The 26,052-nt window shown below is 36.3% G+C and overlaps 1 protein-coding gene across 7 annotated transcripts; it reads right to left on the bottom strand.

Moving 5' to 3' along the window:
• Positions 1–987: 987 nt before the first annotated feature.
• Positions 988–26,043, bottom strand: scyl2.L (SCY1 like pseudokinase 2 L homeolog). Of its 7 annotated transcripts, XM_041586254.1 has the most exons (20): positions 25,637–25,819; positions 24,646–24,775; positions 23,569–23,764; positions 21,647–21,804; positions 19,007–19,151; positions 16,260–16,409; positions 15,093–15,314; positions 12,932–13,048; positions 12,417–12,542; positions 11,730–11,906; positions 10,570–10,581; positions 10,334–10,456; positions 9,779–9,892; positions 9,269–9,401; positions 8,423–8,541; positions 7,608–7,708; positions 6,783–6,849; positions 5,408–5,497; positions 3,907–4,026; positions 988–3,109 (listed from the first exon to the last, which is right to left on the bottom strand). In XM_041586254.1, the coding sequence occupies exons 3-20, from the start codon at positions 23,743–23,745 to the stop codon at positions 2,456–2,458; spliced, it is 2,805 nt and encodes a 934-aa protein (XP_041442188.1). In that variant the 5' UTR covers positions 23,746–23,764; positions 24,646–24,775; positions 25,637–25,819; the 3' UTR covers positions 988–2,455. The 7 variants fall into 7 exon arrangements, with proteins under 7 accessions (XP_041442188.1, XP_041442185.1, XP_041442189.1 ...); XM_041586251.1 differs by lacking the exons at positions 24,646–24,775; positions 25,637–25,819 and adding an exon at positions 25,904–26,043; XM_041586255.1 differs by lacking the exons at positions 24,646–24,775; positions 25,637–25,819 and adding an exon at positions 25,904–26,035 and having other exon boundaries at positions 23,569–23,760.
• Positions 26,044–26,052: the final 9 nt, after the last annotated feature.

The following is a 26,052-nucleotide window of genomic DNA, read 5'->3' as shown; positions in this document are numbered from 1 at the left end:
AGGGGGTCACCCTCTTGGAAAGTGTCTGTGACACTCACATGCTCAGTGGGCTCTGAGCAGCTGTTGAGAAGCTAAGCTTAGGGGTCATTGCAAATTAAGCAGCAAATTAGGTTTGCCTGTAATATAAACTGATGCTACAGGGCTGATTATTAAATTCTGATATTAGTTGCATTGGTTTCTGTGTTGCCATGTAGTAATTACCTGTATTAATTACTAATCTAATCCACCGCCTGAGGCAGCTTGGTGTTGCTGCCGCCCCTCCCCAGTGCGCTCACCTTTTTGGTCCGGGAGGGGGTCCACGAGGGCGGTGGAGAAGGCCAGGACACTAGCGCAGAGAGCATAATTGCGCTCTCTGCGATAGAAGAGAAAAATTTCCAGTTTCAAAACCGGAAATTCGCCTCTTAAAGTACCAGGAGCAGCATTTTTGCTGCTCCTGGTACCTAGTGGGGCGCTGCCACCTGAGGTGAGTTGCTCAACTCGCCTCATTGGTGGAGCACCCCTGTGTGTACTGTATATTTTGAGTCGGCCCCCAAGTTCAGTAACTGACAGCAGCACAGAGCATGTGCAGTGAAGCAGCAGAAAAGAAGATGGGGGGCTACTGGGGCATCTTCAGAAACACAGATCTTTACTAAGTAAGGGCTGTGGTTGCATTTGGCTGGCACAGAAGCCCGAAACATAATGTAAAACATTTCTAGCTACTTCTTTAGTTAACCTTTAGTTCTCTTTTAAAGCAGGGACAGGCTCTTGTTGGGATGCTGGGTGCTGTAGTTCCTTAACTAAAGGTTGCACAATCCCACTGTAAAGACAAACAGAAGTTGATTAGTCTGTAAACCGCAACTTTACTAAAGCTAATAAATCATGGTACATTGTTCTGAACTACCATTAGCAGCATCCTCAGCCTTGACATAGTAGACTGTTTGGGAACAGTGTGCCACTATTTAAGAGCGGACACTGCTTTGTGTTCTAGAAGCAGTTATGAATATAATCACACTAGCAGCAACTTACTGGAACCTACACATTTAGGACAACATAAATGTGCAAACAAAAGTAACAAAGAGAACAAAATGCCACGTTTTACAGCATCTTTGATAGAATCCATTTTGCTAATTCAAGAGTATATTTTTCACTTACAGATAACATATATATAACAGAGTCAGATATAAAGCTTAAAAAAGGCAAAAAAAAAGTTTGAACCTTTTATCCCTTAATATATTGGTCTAGAAAATTAGGCTGCTGCACCTTCTACCTTGTCTAAACGGACTCATTTATTCAGTGGAAGGTTCACAGCTATGCAAAGCAATACTCTAAGCACTAAAAGGGGCAGCTCCACTGGTTACTACTAAAGATGCAAATGAAGTGAGCAAAACTATTACCCCTTGTTCACACCATATTAAAATGATAAGCTCTACTGAAGCACAAAATATAATTATACATTAACTCTGAGTGTAAAAGCCTGCTCTTGTATAATGAAGTGGACTTTTTAGCATTGATGACCTTTCAAAAAAATAAAATTCTAAAAAAAAAAAAACAATAAGGTACAAGATGTGCTGCAACAAAATAATCAAGTTAAAATGAAATCACAATTTATTTATGAACAAAAGATACGCTTTTAAAAACAATGTGCTCAGCACATGCAAAGACACAAACAGACATCTAGAGCTGTCGGAAAGAAAGGTTACCTTTTAATCAGGCGCCTCTTATTATCAACTTTAATACACAGCAGCATACACAGAGATGTGAGGAATGTTTTTCTTTTTCGTAAATTCATTTGGTACAAAGTAATCATTTGAATGGTAGCCTAATGATGGACAAAAGTGCTTTTGGGAAGAGATTAGTTGTTCAGAGAATGCAACAAAAAATAAATAAAAATTCTTGATTTTTTTTTGGAAATCTTGGCTGAATCAGTGTTCAATGTAAAAATGTTCTTGCCCTGAGGAAGATGCAGTAAAACACTATAACAGTTTTGTTTGTAACCCTCCTCCCCACAAAAGAAAATGCAACTTGAATTTTAAAAATATGAAATTGGGTGTGTACGTGTATATTTTATATATATATATATATATATATATATATATATATATATATATATATATATATATATATATATACACGAGCCATGAAAATCCTGTAAATCATATGTTTATAAACAGTGCTTAGTGATGAAAACAGTTATAATTGGAGCTTAGTGATGTCTTTTCTCACATGACTCACTGAAAAATATGAAGATATTATAAGTCATCTCGGAGTTCCATGACCTTATAATATCTATACCTATAGAATATTTATATATACACACATACACGCGCACACACACAGTATATACTGTATAGCATATAGGAGAGGGACTGCAATAAATTGCAGGGCAGGACATTTGTATTGTACAATGGTGGATCATAAACAAATGTAAATGCCAAAGAGTTTATCTATGATTACAAAAGATACTGTAAAAAGAGATCTAGCCAAAAAGGTCTTTCAGGTCATTGCTGGCCGAACTACTACTTTTCATAGTATTTGTTGGCTGAGTATAGCTCTGTGGGTTGAAAAATGGGTTGGACTGAGTGCCAAAGCCAACTTGATTCATCATGCCAGTCTGTGTTGCTGGGCCACTTGGGGCCAGAGAACCTTGTGAGGGTACAAATTGGTTGAGCCAAGGATTTTGATTCTGTTGAGACATTTGGTTCATACTCACTTTGGGTTTCTGAGGACCAAACAAATTGTCTACAGAAGAGATGTTAGCAGTGGGTCTGATGTTCTGGCTCTGTTGTAGCATGCCAGTAGTGATGCCCAAGGAATTAAAATTGTGCATGTTTGAAGGCACTGGCATTGTAGTACCTTTGCTCATTCCTACAGGGCCTGTGCTGCCAAAGAAATTTTGGTTTGGATTTCCAGCTCCCATGGTGAATCCAGATGGATTAAAAGTTGGGTTTGAGTTAAGTCCATTTTGCATATTTCTATTTGCGCTCACATTGTCTACTGGTGTGGGAAATCCAATATTTGCAGCCATATTAGTCATCGGAGCATATCCACCAATGGCTGGTTTAGAGTTACCGGTTGAGAGACTACCCAAGGATGACATGTTTTCCATGAGAGTTGCGGTCAGGTCCTTGGTCTGCAAACAGGGAAAGTTATGTTATTCCAACATTAACACATACAAAAAATCCGAGACCAGGTTAGTGGGACTAAATTACATATATTTGTCAGTTTCTGAACAATCAGAACAATATGCCAACATTGTGCATGCTAATTCCCCTTTGTTAGATTTCTTTATATAACATAAAATATTTCACAACCTTAAAATGCCTCAGTTAATAGTGCTGCTCCAGCAGAATTCTACACTGAAATCCTTTTTTCAAATGAGCATACCAATTTTTTTATATTACATTTTGAAATCTGACATTGGGGTAGCCATATTGTCAGTTTGCCAGTCATGTGACTTGTGCTCTGATAAACTTCAGTTACTCTTTACTGCAAGTTGGAGTGATACCACCCCCCACCCCAGCAGCCTAACAACAGAAGATTGGGAAGGTAACAAGATAGCAGCTCCCTAACACAAGATAACAGCTGCCTGGTAGATCCAAGAACAACACTCAATAGTAAAATCCAGGTCCCACTGCGACATATTCAGTCACATTGAGTAGGAGAAACAACAGCCTCCCAGAAAGCAGTTCCATCCTAAAGTGCTGGCTCTTTCTGAAAGCACATGACCAGGCAAAATGACCTGAGATGGCTGCCCACACACCAATATTACAACTAAAAAAAAAAAATAACTTGTTGGTTCAGGAATTAAATGTTACATTGTAGAGTGAATTATGTACAGTGTAATTTAGAAATAAAAACGACATCATAAAAATTATGACAGAATCCCTTTAACCATTTCAACTGTGCATTACTTATAAAACCTCTTACCCGTTTTGCAGATGCCACGGGGGTTACTGTGCTAGGATTAAGTGGCTGTTGACTTTTTAACTTTTGGACTTGCTCCTGTTCTTTTGCTAGTTTTTGCTTCTCTTCAAGTGTAAGTGATGCCTTTGGAAACACACCAACATGAGTTACAGACAGCTAAAAGTTATGAATTCCTTTTTTTGTTTGTTTGTTTTACAATATAATATTTCACTATATCTATTACCCATTTTACACAAGATAATATCATGATTTTCCATGAGGTGATCATACAAAATGACTATGCTGGCAAATAAAACCTTTGGATTAAAATAAGTTTAAATTATTATTGTATAATGTTGCTTTAAATATATACTGTCATGGGAAAAATATTTTTTTTAAATATCCATTGAAATCCATTTCTCAAAATATTTTTTATATTTAATTTAAAATCTGACATGGGCACAAGTCACATGACTGTCTAATAAACTCCAGTCACTTTTTACTGCTGTAGTTTTACTGTTGATGAAGTGATATCACCCCCCCCCCAGCAGCTCATAAGCAGAACAATGGGAAGGTAACCAGATAACAGCTCCCTGACAAGATAAGAGCTGCCTGGTAGATCTGGTAGAACAGCACTCAATTGTAAAAAATCCAGGTCCCACTGAGACACATTCAGTTACATTGAGTAGGAAAAACAACAGCCTGTCAGAAAGCAGTTCCATCCTAAAGTGCTGGTTCTTTCTGAAAGCACATGACCAGGCAAAATTACCTGAGATGGCTGCCTACCAACCAATATTATAACTAAAAAAAAAAAATACACTTGCTGGTTCAGGAATGAAATTATATATGGCAGAGTGAATTATTTGCAGTGTAAACAGTGTAATTTAGAAATAAAAACAACATCATAAAAATTATGACAGAATCCCTTTAAATATATTAACTATGGGGCATATTTATAAAAAATAGAGTTCACCAGAGCAAGCTAGTTAGTTTTATAGAATTTATAAAGGCATATTTATTACAAATTTTAAGATGAGTTATGTCTATCTCTGTATGTGCACTGCTTGTACAGCATACAGAAGGGATGGACCTTCCTTGCACTTCCCTTTTTTGTGCATCATTCACCAGGCACAAGGCTTCCTGGAGACCCTATCTTAAAAAATACGGCGGGCTTACATTTATAAGCACTATTCTCTGTTATTTACACAGGTACTAAGGAACACAATACAACGGTCTATGGGACAAAATAGATACTAAGCATTTGGGGCCAGTGGATAGTAAGTTTTTCAGCTAATGCTGTGCCTGCAGCATTCCACTTTTGACCTAATAGCAAGCAAGCAAGACTGAGGCAATGGCAAGTCTTAAGGTGAGTCGATATTTCCTTCAAGAAAGTAATAAAGAAAACATAAATGGGGAAAAGACATTTACTCTGAGAAAAGGGGAAATAAAAATATATTTTTTTTTAACAAAACCGGATTTAGCATAAAATATATATAATACGTAACCAAAGACTTCACTTATTCACCTTTACTTGCTGCTTCTGTACCTGCCCAGTTTCCTTCTTGTCGCTGACACCTGACAGCAAATCTTGCCCAATGCTGTTAAAAATGTTTGTCTGTGGAAAAGCAAATGCAATCTTTAATTGATTGAACAGTTTAATCTTCTAAAGATTTAAAAAGAAGAAGTTACAGCTAAGCTGTACACTGGTGATATTTTTTACACTTCTACCAAATGGCCAATTCAATTACATGTGACTTACCTGTAGCCCTTAAATAGTGGCATACACAGAAGGGCCCATTGACACTCATGTGGATGGCATCAAAACAGCTCTTTAATTGACGTGAAAACAACTTTTCAAACATGCGAAGCTCTGCTTAGGACACATGAAATTTACCTGTAAGACGCTCCCTTCTGCCATGGCCTTAGGTTCAGTGTAATAATAAATTGGAGTTGCGTCCAGTCCCTTACAGTCATCCAGGTTAGCCAATTGCAATGCTTTTAACCAAGCAACCACAGCATCTATTTAATGCCCAGGAGGGTGGGGGATATTTAAACAAGTTAGCATTTGGTGCTGCCCTATCCTGTACTCCTAAAGCTGGCCATTCAGGTGCAAATTTTGGTTGGGCAGTTTTGACAATACTGAGTGACCGTTTGGGCATGTTTCAAATTGGGGGTCGTTTTAAACAAACTATCCTGTAATCCTGTCTGGCCAAGGATGATCTGTCCAGTTTGAAAATATCATCTGATTAGGCACCTGTACCAGAATCCAAGGCATAAGATTATGTCTATGGCACATAGGGGTATATTTATCAAAAAGTGAATTTAGAGATCGCCACAGTCCATCAAAACTTTATTAAACAACTCCATTACCCAATAAATGGCATTAGAAATGCTTTGCCAACACCCTCATGTGGTTTTTTCAATTTCTTAATTAAAAAGTTCATCCTTTGATAAATACGCTTTTCAAAATCCCATAGAAATTAATAGAGCGTGGCAGAATTTCACTCTAGAGGATTATGGGGATCTCTAACTTCACTTTTTGATAAATATACCCCAAAGGATTTCTGAATGATGCCCACCTATAAGCAAATATCTGTTGGCAAAGCATTTCTAATGCCATTTATTGGGTAATGGAATTGTTTAATAAAGTTTTGATGCCTACAACTGCAATATTTGCTAGTGATGGGGGGGTTGAGTATTGTTAAATACAAAATAAAAAAATGTATAAAGGACAAAGTTAGACAAACAGAATTATTTTTAATCAAGAAATTGAAAAAACCACATGAGGGTGAGGAGAGATTTTACAGTGGTACAGATACAAAACTGCAAATGAATAAAAATGCACAGCAAAAATTAACTTTCTGCATGACCTTTTAAACTACGATCCGATTTGTTTGTACCTGATTAGCAGACTTGGAGGGCTGTTGTTCTGTACTAAGGTTGAGTTGGCTTGTTATATCCAGTGACCTTAAAAGAACACATGAAAATCTTAATTGTACTGGCCACATGTGTAGTTAACAGAATGAATTCAAATGACATGGGGCATATTTATAAGGTGCAAAATATTGAATTAAATGTCTGACATTTTGACACGAGCGTTGAAATAGTCTGATGAGGAGAAAATGTACACTTTTGTAAATATGCCCCTTCAATAAGGTCATACACTCTCAGTAGTGGTATACAAGCTTGGGACAGATAATATTCTTGCAGCCGTTAATCATTAGCAGAAAGGCTTTAGGTTAGCACTGCATACTAATTGTGCTACAAATCTTATAGAGCCTAAATGAGAATTAACAGCACTATCCCAGGATTCTCATTCTTCTTGCTGCTGATTCCAGACTAAGCTGATATTTGCATATATTATCAGTGGATCAAGTTATCTCTTATAGTATAATGCCTGATATACACCACTGACTTTAGCCAAATATGGCTGTGGGTTTGACTGAAGTTTTTACATCCAGCATTCAAAGTACTAGTTAGTACACTAGGATTGCTATTATTGATGTAGGATCTAAAACCTGGAGTACAATGAAAAAATATCACATGCACTCTATCTTTACTTGATACAAAATGAGGGTTCAATAAGGGATCTAATGTTACCAGGTAGGAATGGGACTTTACTAGGCTAACTTATTACTTGTTTTCCTAGATTTTTCCCACCCATGACCTAAGGCCCAAGAACTGTCACTTCTTTTTAAAATGTCTCTTAACATAAGAATACTTACTTTTGCTGTTCTTGCATAGTATGGATTTGCTCAAGTTTGGTTTTGTGTTCAGATTCCAATTTATTTAACATCTCTTTAATTACTGCCATAAAAGAATTAAACTGTAAAAAAAAAGAAGTTATGGGAGTAAGTAACAGCCTAGAGAAAAGACAAGTATCATTTGGCAGTAAGCTGCCAATTCACTGAATTTCCAAATCCCAGTACACTCCTCCAAATTCGGATGTATCAGATGCTCTTCTACCTGTGCTCCTTGTTTGCAGGCACCCAGATAATAATCTGCAGCCAGAACAAATATAACAATACAAGGCAAAACTGTAGGAGGCATGTGAGTAGCTTCTTAAGACTTTACTAAAGTTACATACATTAGTGAGTACATACATAAGGGAGTACATACGCTAGTGCCTTCCTGGGAGCCAGATAATTTAAATTGGTTTCCTGCAGATGGAAAACCCCAGACTCGCCGCTTTGTGAAGCCAGTATAAAGATACAGTTTTAATAAACGACAAATAAAAACAGTAGAAAAAAATCTCTTAATATTTTTCAAATTAGTTATTTTAACCATGCATTATTTCAGTATAAGGGGTATGTGCTTTACTTTCATTTGTCTCACAATAAAAATATCTATATGAAGGCTTAGTTTAGTGACTGGAGAGCACATTTTTAATCAATCTTTTTGGTTATTCAGATTTGTGGCTTCCAGAAATATGCCAAGTGTTTTTTTTTTTGCAGTACAAAATAACATTTTAACTGTATTAGCTAAAATACATTGTACATAAATTCTACATATACAAAGCATGATATAACACTCTTCTCACCTGGTTGAGGTTAAGGTTATTGTCAATACTAAGAGGAATAAGATGCGGTAGCACTTTGCCAGCCAGTTGCTCTTTGGTAATACCAAGTTTCTTATGCGTAAACGTACATTTGTAAATACCTATACAAATTTTAAAAAAGGTTCAATTTGTTTCTATAAATAAATAACATCCATTTTTTATTGTCAGATAAACATTAGCATAACAACATTAAAGAACTATTCATGTGAATTTTCTATCATATCTTCTGGCACTGATGCATTAAAAGAAAAAGGAAAGGAAAGTCGCAATCAATGGGAGGTGCCATTTCGGAGAGCACAACAGAGAGATCCTCTTTTGCCTCTCTGCCCAAGGGTAGAGAAGAAAGATAAAGGAACAGTAAGGGTAAAAAGAAAAACTGGGTAAATAGATGGGCAAAATAAAAAATATTTCTAATATAGCTAGTTAGCCAAAAATGTTGGAGTGACTGGATATCTAACATAACAGAACTCTACTTCCTGCTTTTCAGCTCTATAACTCTGAGTTAGTCAGTGACTTTAAGGGGGGCACATGGGACATAGGTTAAGTGAGTTTGTATTGATCCCTCAAGCCCCTTTGAAGGGGCATTTCTGTACTTCTGCAGGAACAATGATCAAACTTCCATGTGGTTATAGCAACCCCACACCTATGCCTTTAATGGTGGTCCTAGTTTCTGTTTTTACCAATCCACTTTCGTGCAACTACACATGTGGCAAGATCAGCTAAATCAAGTGTTTTGTAGGCACCAACAGTTTGCTTGACAAAAATCTGAGAGAAATATATACATCACCAGCATACGCTGTGTCTGAGCAAACCTGAAAGTAACTTTACCTAGAATTCCCATGAGGACTGCAGGTTCTCGGGATGGAATTTGTTGTAAAAAAGGCAATAGTTCATCAATTACAAACCACTTATCCAGGTATTCCAAAATTTTTCCCAAACAAACCAAAGAATTTACACGTACCTACAAACAAAAATACATTCATGAACACTGCATTTTTTAACTTATTCAAATCTGTACAACAAACTTCAGCATTATACCAGGTACAGTCTAACTGCAGCCACTGCAACTGATACCTAGTGCTGTATAATAAATATTTTTATTGTTTGTTTAAATATTATATAGAAATATAGCAATCTGCTTAATTGTTCTATAGCATGTTCTATGTTGTTAGTATGTGGATATGAATAGGGATGGCCGAATTTAACCCGTTTCGCTTACTTGGAGTTTTAGTTAGAAAAATGGCTAACCATATTGCTAACAAGATTTGCTAAACTACTAATAAGAACAGATATTCCAATAGGAGGAATTGTGTGGAAAAATTACATAGGTTTACTTACAGCAAGAGATGAAGTTTGTAAACAAGCATTTTTTATCCTTGGTATTACAGAGTTCTTCATAGATGGGTAATCTATTAGGTTGGCAAATGAAGGAATGATGTTGAGGCACAGCTCCTACAAACAATAACACAATTTCATATTACCATAAATGATTATGTTGTGTGTACAAATGTGCATGCATCACTGCATACCATATAGAGTTATTACTCTAACACTTTCTTGTAAGACAGTGGGGCTCATTTATAAACACTGGGCAAATCTGTACATGGGCAGTAACTGATAGCAATCAATCAGATGTTTGCTTTCACTGTTCAACCTGCAGCTGCCTGTAAAAAGCCAGTCACTGATTGGTTTCTATAGGTTACTGCCCAGGTGCAAATGTGCCCAGTGTTTATAAATGAGCCTGAGTGTCTTGATGACATTCTCCACATAGTATTTAATATGTCCCCGCACCCTAACACTATATGAACAGAGAAATATAAATGTACATTGCAAGAAACTCAAACTTTTATCCAGAGTGGTACTGCAATACCCGTTTATGTATGGTGACTTTACCTGAATCTGTATTGAGGGAGCTTCAAGAGCCCTGTAGACCATAGGCAAAACACTATTTTTGATTTCATCTGATGGGGTCTTTGTAAGAAGAAGATCCATTTTTTGCAGAAAAATTAGAAGAATCTGAAGGAAAAATAAATATGTTGAGATCACAAGCAAAGTATCTACACCAGTCCCATTTTCAGATATCATTATTATATTTATAACTATGTCAGACACACAAAACATGCACTCACCATGTTGCTAGCCTGAGGCATGAAAGTGAAGAACACGTGGAAAAATTATTACAATTAAATGATACATTTAAATGTATTCTAATGAAATGATGCATTGTAGTAAACCTTCACAGCAATATCTGTACTTATTCCATTATTTGAGAGAGTGGATGGAATTACAAACACATCTGGATAAACATCCAGCATGACTGTCAGAAGGGAGTGGAAAAACCTGGCATTTTTAGATAAATTTCTAGACATGCCAGGAAATATTCAATTCCCTAGGCATACAAATTGAAGAGTGCTAAGTGTTAAAACTACCTGGGATTCAGCAGAGATCATTTTATATAGTAATAGATGGCCTATAATTAATGTAGCAACATTTCACAGGAATCATTTTATGGAAAACAGTTCAAGGACAAGCAAAGCCTACTAGGAACACCAATACATTAGTCATTTTCCAGTGAACTTAATCAACAAATTTCTCTTTCTTCCAGGTTGGTGCTCCTTTATGGGAGAAAACAACTCTGCCTGGGGGAAAGAAGTGCAGCACTGCTCCGCCATCTTGCTTACCATAACTTTACTCTGTTGTGCATTCACAAGTATGCCAGGGCAAGGTAAGCAAGATGGCAGCGAGGTATGTCACTACATTTTTTGCCATTGTCTGGTGCATTCACAAGTTTAAATCTGCACTAGGGATGCCAGGGCAAGGTAAGCAAGATGGCAGCGAGGTATGTCACTACATTTTGTGCCACTGTCTGGTGCGTTTTTTTCTAAAAGAGGTGCAATCACAGGAATAACAGGTAACTGTGCTACTGATGGAAATGTTAACATACTGGTATCTCACAGAGAAGAAGTTGTTCCTTCTCCAAAACTCCAAAAACATACAGGCAGGTTAACTGGTCCCGGATAAAACTGACCCTACTGTGTGTGGATGTGATAGCGATACTAGATTGTAAGCTCCACTGGGGCAGGGACCTATTTGAACGTCGTATTATGTAAGAGTGGCTTGGATGATTTCTTAAACAAGCATAATATCCGAGGGTTCTGTGAATTCGAGATCTCCAGTTAGTTAAGTATAGGTATTATGTATGTGAGTGTGTGTGAGTGAGTGAGTGTGAGTGCGTGTGCGTGTGTACACACTGGGAGTCATTTGGAGGTCTTTTTTCAACCTCAGTTACCTGAATTGGTTCCTGTTGCCTGAAAACAGGTCCCAGCTCTGGCAGGATAAGCTTTGTATACTCTTCTTTTGTGCATTCTTCTGCTATCAGCAGAACATTGGGAAGGACAAAGGGTACCATGTCAGGGTTTACAAATTCAGAAGTTAACGCTGGTAATATTCTCTGAACCACCACACGCTAAAATAAGAAATAAGAGAAATGTCAAAATGCTTATTTAAACTCAGTATTGGCAACGAAGTGTTTTTCCCAAAGCTATAGTATTTACTAGAAAACAAATCACAATGTTTACACTAAAGGGGCAGTTGTCAAATATCACTCTTACAAAAAAAAGGTGTATAGCTCACAAGCTAAAAAAATTCTAACATCCTAGAAAATATTTCATTTGACTGCCTTTCTATTTACCTTAAGCTATTTTTGTGCCTAGCAGAGAATGACAAGTGGTCCTCATCTAAATCTGGTTATTTAGAAGCCAATGTGTAAAAAAATATTTCAATAATTACGTGGTAAGTTCCTTTTTTTAAAGTCACGTCATTAAATATTACATACACCATTAAAGGATGGGTTGCCCCTTTTAAGTAAAGTAAACTGCATTTTATGAAACTATTTCAATGAAAGTCCTGCAGATATGGCTTTTGTTTTTTATTTTACTTAGCTTGGAAACTTTACACTTGAAAATGTGTTACTCACCTTAGGCAGTTTTTGAAGAACTTTTGGTAACTCTTTAAAAAATTGTGACTTCTGAAGATTGTCTCGTTGAAAAAGGGAATCAAAGTACTGCAAAGTTACAACTCCAACATCATCAAAAAAGGGTATCTGTAAAATTTTAAGTAAAATGTCACAACACAGTATGTAGGAATCTGGAGTAAAACAAATAACATGTCTGTGATACTGTTAATAATATACGGACATGACACTAGAGAAAGACAGTTTCAAATATTTGTGTTTGATATGAAATTGGCTTAACAGACACAGGCAATCATTATGTCTCAATTTGTTGTTGGTCTACAGATCAGAGGATCCTTCAAGAACTTTCAGTCTATGAAAGGTAAATGGAGGTTAAGGGATAACTGGAAGTCTCATGCCTTGTTTGAAAATATCTGAAAGAATTCACAATTATATTCATTCATTTTTATTAATGCAGAACTGCATGCCTCCACAATAGACATGCCTTTGCAGTATTTCACTTTGGCCTCTATCCCTACCTTTGTAATTTGATCTGCATCCGGTCTCACGGCAGGAGTTACATTCAAGAGAAGCTTTTCATGTTCTCTGACTTCTTCTGGGATGTTCACAAGCACATTTGGGTTTAAACGACTCAGCTTCAATAAGGAAAAATAACCATGAATTAGGATACAGAAGAAAACATATATTTAGTAGGGTTATAGGGGAGTACCATAAAATCACCAAAACAGCATTTAAAGCATAAAAGGGGGGAGGCAACATCTAGGTGTAGGTGGGGAGAACTACATAAAAATAGATTGTATCCAAGGTGCCAATCAAGCCTGACTGTGTTCTATCGAGGGTGACTCCCTTCTGTCCTATAGGAGTTTGTATGTGGACACTATGTTATTAAAGGGGTTGTTTACCTTTAAATGAGCTTTTAGTATGATATAGGGAGTGATATTCTGAGAACATTTGCAATAGGTTTTAATGTTTTGTTATTTGTGGTTTTTGAGTTATGTAGTTTTTTTTACAGCTCTCCAGTTTGCAATTTCAGCAATCTGGTTGCAAGGGTCCAAGTTACCCAAGCAACCATGCACTGATGTCAATAAGACTGGGATAGGAATAGGAGAGAGGGCCTGAAAAGAAAGATGAGTAATAAAAAGTAGCAATAACTATAGATTTGTAGCCTTACAGAACATTTGTTTTTAGATGGGGTCAGTGACCCCCACTTGAAATCTGTAAAAAAAAGAAAAGAAGGCAAAATAGTTTAAAAAAAACTATAAAAAAAAGAAAAAATGAATGCCAATTCAAAAGTTGCTTAGAATTAGCCATTCAATAACATACAATAGGTTAACCTAAAGGCGAGCCACCGCTTTAATGGTATTTAGTCTGAAGAATATTGGAGTCTGTGTTTTCCACTTTAAGGTCATGCATCACTGTAGGATATGGATAGACTAATGTATTTAGTGTATCGTGTGTACAGATATCAAAAATTGTTGGATGTCCGTGAATGGCTACACCATGTGTATACAATTAACAAGATTGGGGACATATTGACCATTAATTTGCATAAACTGGGGATATGCTTTGTAGTCTATATGGCATAAAATACATTCTGTGGAGAACCTTAAATTGCATCAGCCCATCTCTGGTTGCCACCAGGCAATCAAACGAAAAGATTCAAGATTTTCATGCCTTAAATGCCATTGATAGGGTCCATTTTCCAATGGAAAATGAGCTCAGCCTTTTATGATTCTCCAAAACTATATGAGGTTTTACAAGCTGGGGCAAGTGAGCCAAGTGCTTGATATGCCTAGTGGTTTACAGTCTATAACCTGGGAACTGGGATGTGATTGGGTGCCTATGATGTAAAAAAAATTTTGTTTGGGAACTAGCATTTGTTTTGAACTGAAACCCCAACATTTTGGATAAATGATATTCTTGACACCGTTAACTTTATAATTGGCTTATTTTTGGAGAACAACACTTTCGATTGCACAAAGACATGCATAAAGGGAAACAGAGGCCTGAGGGCCTGGGCAGTATGTCTATTTATGATATCTAAAGTTGCTCTAAGATCAGTATCTGGGTTGGCCAGGTATATAAATGTTTTCAAGAGGGGCCCCACTTAACAGTCTGGCTTTCTATGTACCAATCACTATTTCTGGAAGCTAAAACTCTCTATTTCCACCTTCTAGTTCTGAAGCACTGGATGCAGTTTATCTATAGAAAGAGATGCACTGTAGTCATTGAACAGCTCTATTAAAATGCCTTATAAATAAAGAAGAGTGAATAATGATTTGACAACTTTCCTCTTATGTTTCTTTGTACCCCTAACCTTCTTTGTTAGCAATAAGTAGGGAACAAAATGTTAGGTCTGATAACAGAAGCTTGAGTCTTGAATATATAAAACCATCTGAATTAACACTAATTTTTCTATTGCCTTATAAGCCACATTGTCAGTATTCTGTTGGTTTTTTTTTTTTGTCTTCATAAGCCTCACTAGCTTCATCTTTTATCCCACGGAAAAATTGCCATTGCGAGTTGTCTAATACAGTACGGACATGGGTTTGGTTATGGTTTGTCTGGTACTTGGAAGAATGATCCTAGGATTTAATCTTCCAAAGTGGGATTCCATTTTTGATGCATACCTAAAACACTTTAATTTATGTGCACTGTGACATTAGCAAGATTACTTACCTGGTCCAATTGCCTGCTGAAGCTTTTATAAATATCTTGCTTGTTTACTTCAAAAATAGTTTTCCCTTTGTTATATACTGCATGGATAATAACTCCCAGTGAGTACATGTCACTAGCAGGGTCACAGCTCACTGATAATATGTATTCAGGAGCCAGATATTCTGGGTTTGGCAGACACAGCGGCGGTAAATTGGGATCCCATTCTTTACACACAAACTTTGCCTAAAAAAAAATATATATATAAAAGATGTATGTGTTATAAGAAGAATAATTTTCTGTGCAAATGCCCTGTACATAATATTGAGTAATGGTAATCATAGCAAATATGATGGTGCACAAGTTCAAGTTGTTCATTCTTTTTTTTATGAATGCAGTTCAAATACACAAATCTATGCATGACTGGACAAATAATGATAAATATCAGAAAACTCCCAGATAGTATTGTAATATTAATACAGGTAAGGGACCCATTATCCAGAATGCTTTCCAGATAATGGATCTTTCTGTAATTTGGATTTTCATACCGTTAGTCTGCTAGAAAATCATGTAAACATGAAATTCGCCCAATAGGCTTGTTCTGCTTCCAATAAGGATTAATTATATCTTAGTTTGGATCAAGTACAATGTACTATTTTATTATTATAAAGAATAAGGAAATCTTTTTTAAAAAATTGGTTATAATATAATAATAATTATTTGATTATAATGGAGTCTATGGGAGACGGCCTTTCCGTAATTGGGAACTTTCTGGATAATGGGTTTCCAGATAACGGAACATTTTTTGTTTCTTGCAGTAAAATCAAGAATTTTCTTTAAAATGCCAGTGAAGGATGTCAGTATACCTTCTGTACAAAGAAACTTCCTTTTCTGTATATATTTTTCACATATTAAGAAAGTATGATTTTCCTGCAGCATAGACAGATTAATTGCCACCTTTATGTCAACTATAACTACGTAAAGACCTTTCCATCTCACACTGTTTATACAAATGCCGTAGAATGCCATGCAGGGCAGTGGTTTCTAAATTGTTGGGCCATTTACTGTATTAATTGCTGAAACAATGAATAGAGTCCCATTTACACAATTAAGAATATACTAAACCTTAATGTATGACCAAAGAATATGAAATAGAACCAAACAATTAAGAGCACACCCTTTATATATTACCTCTTGATCTGAGGGGTTAGTTGTCGGATTGCAGAAATCAAAGCCCATTATTTTCCATGCTCCACTTTTGTTTAAAATTATATTTTCTGGTGTAAGATTTGAATGGATCATCTTAACACTGCTATGCAAAAATGACAAGCCTTCAGAGACCTAAGAGGAGAAAAACAAAACATGTATTTAATGTGATATGAATAGCAGCAACGATGTAGAGCCGAAGGGTGCATATATTAAATATACAGATTATGCACAATGCACGTATACTGATGGACACAGGGGTTAAAAATGTCCCAGCTTATTAAAGAATAACAGGTTATAAGCACAGAACATTTCATTAATACTTTATTTATACATACGAGGGGGAGTTACCATGTTAATTGCCACTGAAAACAAATTTGCTTAAAGGGTATGCCCTCCTTTAGTTCTTCCAATACGGTAGTTTTTGCCAAATAAATGTTTTTGGAAACAAGACATATGATATTCAGGTATGGAACCCGTTTTCCAGGGGTTTCCCAGATAAAGGATTTTTCTGTAATTTGGATCTTCATACCTTAAGTCTACTAGAAAATCATGTAAACATTAAATACACCCACTAGGTTGGGTTTGCCTCCAATAAGGATTATTTATATCTTAGTTTGGATCAAATACAAGGTACTGATTTATTATTAGAAAGGAAAATGAAATCAAAAATTTTTTTTAAAGGTTTTTATTTAAAATTTTCTCAACACAACAGCACATCCATAAACTTGCAATGCTATGACCATACAAATAAAATTACAAGTTTGTAGGGTAATAGTAAGTTACACACATCAGAAATACAGTATATAGCAAGACACACACCAGTAGTCAATGGGAGGAAACTTAGAGGGCAATAAGTGTTATTGAGAGATTAATTACATGTAGTGAGTTACCATGTATTCTTAGAGGGCTACCCCTGGATTGACATCCAGCCAGAGGTCCCAAACCTTCTCAAACTTTTGGGGGCAATGCCTGGCCAGATAGGTTAGTTTAATAACTGGTAGGTTACGGTTTACTAGATAGATCCATTGTTGAACCTGTGGAGGAAGGGGGCTCATCCATTTCATTGCCACCTGTTTTTTGGCATAGAAGTACAGTGTTTTTAGTAGGGTACGGGTCTTATTCAGTGGGACCGTGTCCTCTAACACTCCCAGCAAACATACTTCCGGGGCAAGAATGCCAGGTAATAGGACTTGTTCATTAATGTATTTCACTACTTCTGCCCTCACTTGCCTCTGTCCACATCTCATCACTCAAATAGGGCAAGTTGACAGCCCATTTACTCCTTGCTCTGTCCTATCCCCAGGATAGGAATCAGGGACTTATATATTACGGAAATTAGCTTGCTTGGGTCTGGGACCCACAGTCTACTTTCGTAGGATGAGGTTGTTGTGTTAGGGAACCAAATTGGGAGGTAAATACTGGAATAGTTGTATATTGTGCTGATTTAAGCGGGTTTTTAGTTGGGCCAGGGTGGGAAAGGTGCCTTCCACTAGCGGCCGTTCAAATGGTGGACTCCCACTTTGGGCCAGTAGTGAAAATCATGCATTTTCATAAAATTGGCAAAATTAGAATACCTCCAGAGAGGTGCATTTGGTGAGGGTTGGGGGTTTGATTTAGATACTGTTTTAGTAGCAAACGCCCATATTTTCTGTGGAACCGACAACAGGGGTGGCAGTTCAGGGGTGTCTCTAGCTTTTCTATAGGCAAATGAAATCATTTTTAAACACTGGACCTATTATCCACAATGCTTTCCAGACCTTAAGTCTACTAGGAAATCATGTAAACATGAAATAAGCCCTATAGGCTTGTTTTGCTTTCAATAAGGATTAAATAAATAAGTGTGTGTGTGTGTGTGTGTGTGTGTGTGTGTGTATATATAAATAAATATATATAAAAACTCACCCACATTCTATTAATTCCTATGGTATTTTTAGAATTGTATTTATGAATAGGTGAAAGTTAGAACTCACCGTTTGTTAAATAAGGTTCTAAAAATCCCATAGGAATGAACAGAATGTGGGTGAGTTTTTATTTATTAAGCTCTAAACTCACATTTTGATAAATCTTCTTAAGAGTATGAATGCAGTTCAAATACGCAAATCTATGCATGACTGGACTATTGAAGATAAATATCAGAAAACTCCCAGATAGTATTGTAATATTAATACAGGTATGGGACCTATTATCCAGAATGCTTTCCAGATAACGGATCTTTCTGTATTTATCAATAGGTGAAAGTTAGAACTCACCGTGTGTTAAATACGTTTTTCAAAATCCCATAGGAATGAATAGAATGTGGGTGAGTTTTTATTTATTAAGCTCTAAACTCACATTTTGATAAATCTGCCCCTACAAGTTAATTGAAACCAACCTTTACGTCATGTAGCAAAAACAAGCAAAAAGGGTACAAACTTGATTGCAAATTAATTTAGTACTGACCAAGAAGATCCCCTTAAATTAAGTGTGTTGTCTTTTGGGTAGCCAATGCAAATCTTTATCTACTTTAATTTCATTTTTCTTTGTGCAACATAAGAAAGATCATTTAACACCTCTCATTTAAAATATTTTAGTTTTTCATAAGAAAGTACTTCCAGTTCCTTCCTGCCCCACCTTCCCCCTATTCACCGCAACTTGAACGCAATGCCAATGTATCATGGCGCAGCTATTATAGCTATTTCCAGACCTATTCAATTGTAGTCTTATTAAAGCATTTTTTGAAGTTTTCTTACCTGGAGCAATCCATATTTTGCTTCAGAATCAAAAAGTTTATGGTCTCTGATTTCGGGAGGAAGTGGAGATGGAAGATTATCCCAACTCCCAAGCACATTGGCTAGACTCGCAAACACTGGTTCAGTACAAAATGCAAGGCAATCCCTGAATGAAAAAGCAGAGGCAAATAATGAATGTCCCTCTTAGCAAGAAGCATAACTAAAACAAATATTTTAATAGGTAATCAAATGTTCTTCATAAGGGGTCAACTTTTGGTTAATTACCCAATAAATATCTACCAACAGAGCCACAATATAATGAATGAATGATGAACTACATACATTACAATGAGATAAAATACTGTATATATATATATATATATATATATATATATATATATATATATTTGAATGACACGCATGCATCATCATTCTAAATAAAGGGAGGTCTCATGGAGCAGCCTGTGGGCCACTGTCTCATGTTGATGATAAAATCACCTTAGTGTCTACCAGGACCCTCTGTTACATGCTTTAAGTCATTTATGAAACAGGAATGAAAAAGACTAAAGGAAAAAAAAATAAAACTCAAAGTTGCAAAGTATCTGCAAGCAAAATATGACAACTGTATCTCTACCCACTGTGCCTGCTGCTCAGTACACCCCGCTACCCAGCAGCTGCTTCCTACTGACATGTACAGTACTTACTGTTCACTGTTCTGTAATGAACAGTGAGTACTAAAGTAATGGCACATGGTATGCACTTGGTTGCCACATTTTTAAATATCCCAAAAATAACCACCTTCATTCACCAGCATAGCAATAAACTGCAAGCCCTTTTGCCATCACTTATGAATTCTGTCTGGAAAAATTTACTCTCATGTTTCCAAACACCTGAAAGCACCCATGAATTAACGAGACAGCTTTAAAGCAAACCCAGCTCATATAATGGAGATTTCAAACACATGGAAATTCTAATAATTATAATGTAACTTTCACTTATAATACAATTACATTATTCCAGTCAGGACTATAGATAACAAAACAACACACTTATGTAATTATGTAAATAGCTGAGGGGCAACTGTATCCCTAAATGATATAAACTAAAATAGAAAAAAGGCTGTTGCAGTAGGGTAATGTCCTCCACTGACATGTCGCACTATGTTTGTTGTTGAGAAACACAATAGGGCAAGTAAATAAATAATTAATGGCTGATTGTACCAAGCTAAACCAGTGGGGCTGGATTTCAAATGTGCTGTCCTTGTCAGTGGAAGAATAAAAAGTGCCTTTAATGTAAGATTAAAAAGTAGAATGTATGACAATATTGTGCATCACAGACATCAGGCAGGACCTCAAAGAAACAAAATCATTTGGGGATTTCAGCATGCAACCAACATCAGAAAATACAGACTATCATGTGGCAAAAAAATTCCATTGTAAATTGCCTCACTATATGAAACAAAAATTCAATTTGGAATATCAGAACTCCACTTAGTCCAAAAGGCAACTGTTCACTGAACATGGTGCTTGTCTGTGGACTGCACTGAATGAAGTTTGGGGATACAAGTAAATGGCCAAAATTGCACCAAAGTGTACTGCCACTTCACCATACAATGATCAGCTATTAAGGATAAAAAGGAATTAACACCATTTGTATGTGAGCAGCTTAAAATGCTCATAAATTTAAAGGATAAATAACAAACATTTTTAGGTATTTAAAAAAATAAAAAAAACTTAAAATGCAACTTAAATGTCGCAAAAGAAAATGCAATTCCTAAGATAACTGGAACCTTGGCACGGCTGAAATACTGAAAAATATGTCATATGTGTGTCATATATTTGTCAGTATCCAATTAAACGCATATTGGCACAGCTTATAAATACGTGCAGCCTTATATTCTACCTTGTTGTATTTTGCCATACATGATGAGGGCATTTAAAATATTTTTCATAGACTTTGACAGTACATATATAGAACAATAACCTTTAGCCTTAGCTCAGTTAAGCCTGAGATTTTCAGGCTATGGCTCTGGCATCTTTTAAAAGGGACCCAAAGCAGTGGATGGTCTAGCTAACGAGTGCAAATGATTATTTGAGGTCATGGTTCTGGAGATACAATCATGTTTTCCTATACCTGCATCTCTGTTATAAGTTAAAAGAGAAGGAAATTAAAATTGCAGGGTGGTGCCAAATGTTCAGTGCACCCAGAGATTATAATGATTCGTGTGATAGCCCAGCGCTCCTGTTAGCAGAAAACTACACTATACCGTGGGCACTTTTGTACAACTACTATATTCACATCTTCTTCAATTTCCCTGCCGTGGGTGTGCATGTACATTAGAGTGAAAAGCAAAAAGCCAGATTTTTTACTCGACTGCGCTTGTGCTGGCCCAAGGCAACAAAAGAAAGTAGTGGTGGAAATAGAAGTTCACTCCATGATGATCATACAGAAGTACACTCTGCTTTGCTTCTAACAAAAGCACTGGTCTGGGGTACTCTCAAGAAAAAAAACACCAGGCGGGAAAAAAAATTAAATATGTGCCTTCTCAACCCACCCTACAGGGAGAATACCAGTGTTGTGTATAATGAATGGATAGCTATTTCTATTCCTTTAAAAATGATTATACTTAGGTTTTGGAAACAGATAAAATGATAAAAATACCTAGACTCTTCAAGTGGATGCTGCACAGTAAGTAACCGAGGGTGCCGGAGCCGGGTTAACTGTTGAACGCCTCTTTTAAGCGAGTCTATAATCTGATCCTTTTCATATTTCTGATACTTATCAATTATTTTTTTGTCCAAAACAAACACTGCAACGTCCTAAAAATGAAAACATATATATTCACCAGATTAAAAGGTTTTAGCTATGTTATCACATTTGGTTAACAGGGAAATGGAAACTACTTGCATACGGTTTACATACTGCTAACACTGCTTTGCGCAGAAAAACAGTCTATTTGATCAATACGTGGTAAAGCTCTGGCAATGCCTTAAACTGTGGCAAGCACTATAAATGTTCCTCTCATATACATACAAGTGAATATGCAGACAAGATTGCACAAAATATATGGTACTTGCATTGTTTATGAAAGATAAAAAAAAAAAAACTACCTAAAATAGGGTGTAGTTTTTCTTTGGATAGGTTTATTTTTTATATATATATAAAAATGGGTGGGGGTTCCCTTGCCACATAGAGTTCAGTCTGTGAGGGCTGCACACACCGGCGATCGGTGCGGGTGGCGTCCATGGAGTGCCTTTGGGAAGCTAGTAGAGCAAAGTCCGTGACAGCTACGATCACCCAAGGAGAGGGCGAGTAGCGTACACGGATATTTTTAAATAGATGCACACATCGCGGGTGGCACTGCACTAGGGTGGGTTGGTCACTGAGCTCCACATTATCGGTTTAATACATTAATTTTATGAAGTGGATTATACACTAATTATGAGACAAAGGAAGTGGAATGATGTCATCAGAGGGGGTCACGCAAGTTGTTACACGTCACGGATCATTTGGCGGGTGTTTAGGGTATTTAATCACTGTATGTTTGTATGCACAATTTATCCTGAAGACGGCTTGAGACACAGAGCCGAAACGTTGACAATAAATTTTTCTCTTTATTGAACATTGGAAGTCCTGGATGGTGCGGTTCTTTGAGTTGAAGTTTATATATATAGATATATATATATATATATATATATATATATATATATATATATATATATATATATAGATATATATAGATATATATATATATAGATATATATATATAGATATATATATATATATAGATATATATAGATATATATATATATATATAGATATAGATATATATATATATATATATATAGATATATATATATATATATATATATATATATATAGATATAGATATATATATATATATAGATATATATATATATATATATATATATATATATATATATAGATATATATATATATATATAGATATATATATATATATATATATATATATATATATATATATATATATATATATATATATATATATATATATATATATATATATATATATAGATATAGATATAGATATAGATATAGATATATATATTTTTTTTTTTTTTTTTTTTTTTTTGGTCTATATGTATTTTGTGGTCACAGCCTCATTGCACCCCCGCCTAATGGTTTTAAAAATTAGTGGTGAGCACAACTTTTCCTTGTCAGGCATTACAAACATAACTTAAATCTACTATACTTATATCAATCTTCTTTTCTATTTTAAATACTAGATAAAGAACAGTGATTAAAGGGTAGGGATGTACCGAATCCACTATTTTGGATTCGACCAAACCGAATCCTAATTTGCATATGCAAATTAGGGGTGGGAAGGGGAAAACATTTTTAACTTCCTTGTTTTGTGACAAAAAGTCACACGATTTCCCTCCCTGCATGTGCAAATTAGGATTTGGATTCGGTTTGGCTGGGAGGAAGGATTCGGGCCGAATCTGAATCCTGCTGAAAAGCCTGAATCCTGGTTGAATCCCGAACCGAATCCTGGATTCGGTGCATCCCTATTAAAAGGCAACAATAGGAAATGAACAAACCTGTTTTGTAGATTTCTTGGTGCCGTTGAAGATTTTCCAAGCAAGTCCATTACCACCACTTGCTATATGTTTTCCTACATCAAATTCCCTTGTCACAGGGTTTCCCATTACAGCACTAGTAACATCGGCGGTTACCTTTGTGACAGTGCTTTTCAGTTTATTTAGCATTGACTCCATTTTGGCTTGTGTGGTCTGACTGGGAAAAACAAATAGGGAATATATTATGAGGTTAGTAAATTACCGTATATCACTTTTATTTAATGAAAATTATATAATGATGCACACCATGTAATAATTTACTGGCAAAAAATTTCAATTTGTTAAACTAATAACTAAAGCAAACAGTATTTAAAAAAAAACAAAAAAACTTTGATCATACTTGTGCCAAAAATGACTGGTTAGTTTCAAAGGATAAACACTTTTAAGTCTGAATTGATTTGCCTAGATGTTTGATGCCTTTGACCAGAGAATCATTGGTCTGATTTGTTGAATCCCATAGAGTGATATTGTCCATTAAAAGCCATTACCTATACATATATGGCACAATGTGTCCCCTCACCCATGTGTACATCCCATGGGTATTATAAGTCACTGGGTTCCCTAACAGGTTAAGGTCACAGCAGATCACATAATCCACATAGATGTAGGTTTAAACTAACTAACCATATGAAACTGAATAAAAGAACCTTAGGAGAAAATTAAGTATAACTCCTACTATACACTTTTCGAAGGAATAGCTCTGGCAAAGTGTAAGTTGCAGAAAGGACATTGAAAATTTCAAGCAATATTTACATTTCTCTCTATTTCTCTATAATCACACTTCAAATTCAAATGACAAGTGTGTGAAAAAAACTTACTTCAAAAAGAGGATGCATACACACTAGAAAAGAAAGCTACATAACCCTTATATTGCCTTTCAACAATTCCGGTTGACAAAGGCATTTTTTTACATTTTGTCCCCCAATGTTACTAGTGTGGGCCCCCTAGGGGAGTTAATTAAGATGTTGTTAGTAGCCAACTTATATAAAATACACAATCTTGTCAAGTGAGTAGTTATAACAAGCAAGATATACCTACCCCCTTTTTTTCTTAGTTTGGCCCTTTAAAGAGGGTTTAGAAATATATATAACCTGCCACTTGTCTTCACATGGTGCATTATATATGTACAGCAACCAATCAACAATTAGTTTTGATGGGTCTACTGCCACTTAAAAAATGAAAACAAACATTTGTCAGGTTGCTATGGGCAACTGTCTGCACTGGTACACCATTACCAGCTAAAATGAGTTCACATGGGGCAAATAACCTATTGGCAGAAAAAGTAAACAATCAAAAAAGGGGTACTAAACATACTTCCCCCATGCAAAATAGTTGAGGACAAAATATGGTTAATAAGTCTGTGACTGTTGTGCTGTTGTTAGAGGGGTCCTCCACCCAAAAAAATTCAATGAATAGTAAATGTAACTCTAAGCAACATTCAGATAGGCATTAAGTAAAAAATGTCAGTGGCTTTAAAATTTCAATATATGGAGGAAAACACCCAGACACATTTTTAGCCAAAAGTATACGGACACTCCATTTAAAATGACATGTCCTCACTTGGAACAATCACTGCAGAGTGCTGAACGGACTTCAGAAACAATATTATCAGCACAAGAGCCATTTGTAGGGCTGTGAGGGTTTCTGTGGGTGATATAACAGGATAGCAAATGTAAAATATCCCACATGCAATGGATAAAGTGATATGAAGGCTTGTGGAATGATCACTGGCATTTCACCACCTGGCTGTCTGGCAGAAAGGATTCGATTTGGCAGATGCCAGGTTGAATGCAGAATGCTGATTGGTGGGGAAATAAATGATAAAGGTTTGTGGCTGGTTTAGACTAGGGCTCCTGCTTCCATCGAATGAAAACAAAGTTACAGTGAAAAAGGAGTAATTAGATTATTTTCAATTCCCTGCTTCCTACTTTGTGACAACAGTTTGGGTAAGGCCCTTTTCTGTTTGAGCTTAATATTGTCCCCAGGCACAAAGTGAGATCCATTAAACCAAACAAGCGAAGCCCCTCACATCCGTGAAGGTATAAGCTACAGGACAATAGACGCCAGACCAAAACTACGGAGCCCCAGTGGATGTTGAGCTTCAAACCCCAGGACTGTCCTGTCCCACATGACTGCCAATGGATGCCCGTAGCAACACCTGGAGGACCGCAGATTCGGCCATCCCTTTCATAGAGAGATTCATTTCAATTCCAGACAGGTGTTTGGTATTAACCACTTCCTTTAAACAATGCCCCACTGAATCCCTCCCAAACTAGTCAGATAAAGCAGCTCCTACCTCTCCCGGGCAGACAGGAGTGTACGAGGCTGGTGTATGACAGGTAGGGCTAACTCGCCTCCTGTCAGGCCTCTCCACTTGTTTCCCTTCTTGGCACACTCCGCATCATCCAGCAGCTGACACCTACGTCACTTCCGGGATGGCGCCCT

This window comes from Xenopus laevis, chromosome 3L (genome assembly GCF_017654675.1).
Source record: "Xenopus laevis strain J_2021 chromosome 3L, Xenopus_laevis_v10.1, whole genome shotgun sequence".
NCBI classification, from domain to species: domain Eukaryota; kingdom Metazoa; phylum Chordata; class Amphibia; order Anura; family Pipidae; genus Xenopus; species Xenopus laevis.
This window is presented reverse-complemented; position numbering and strand designations above follow the sequence as displayed.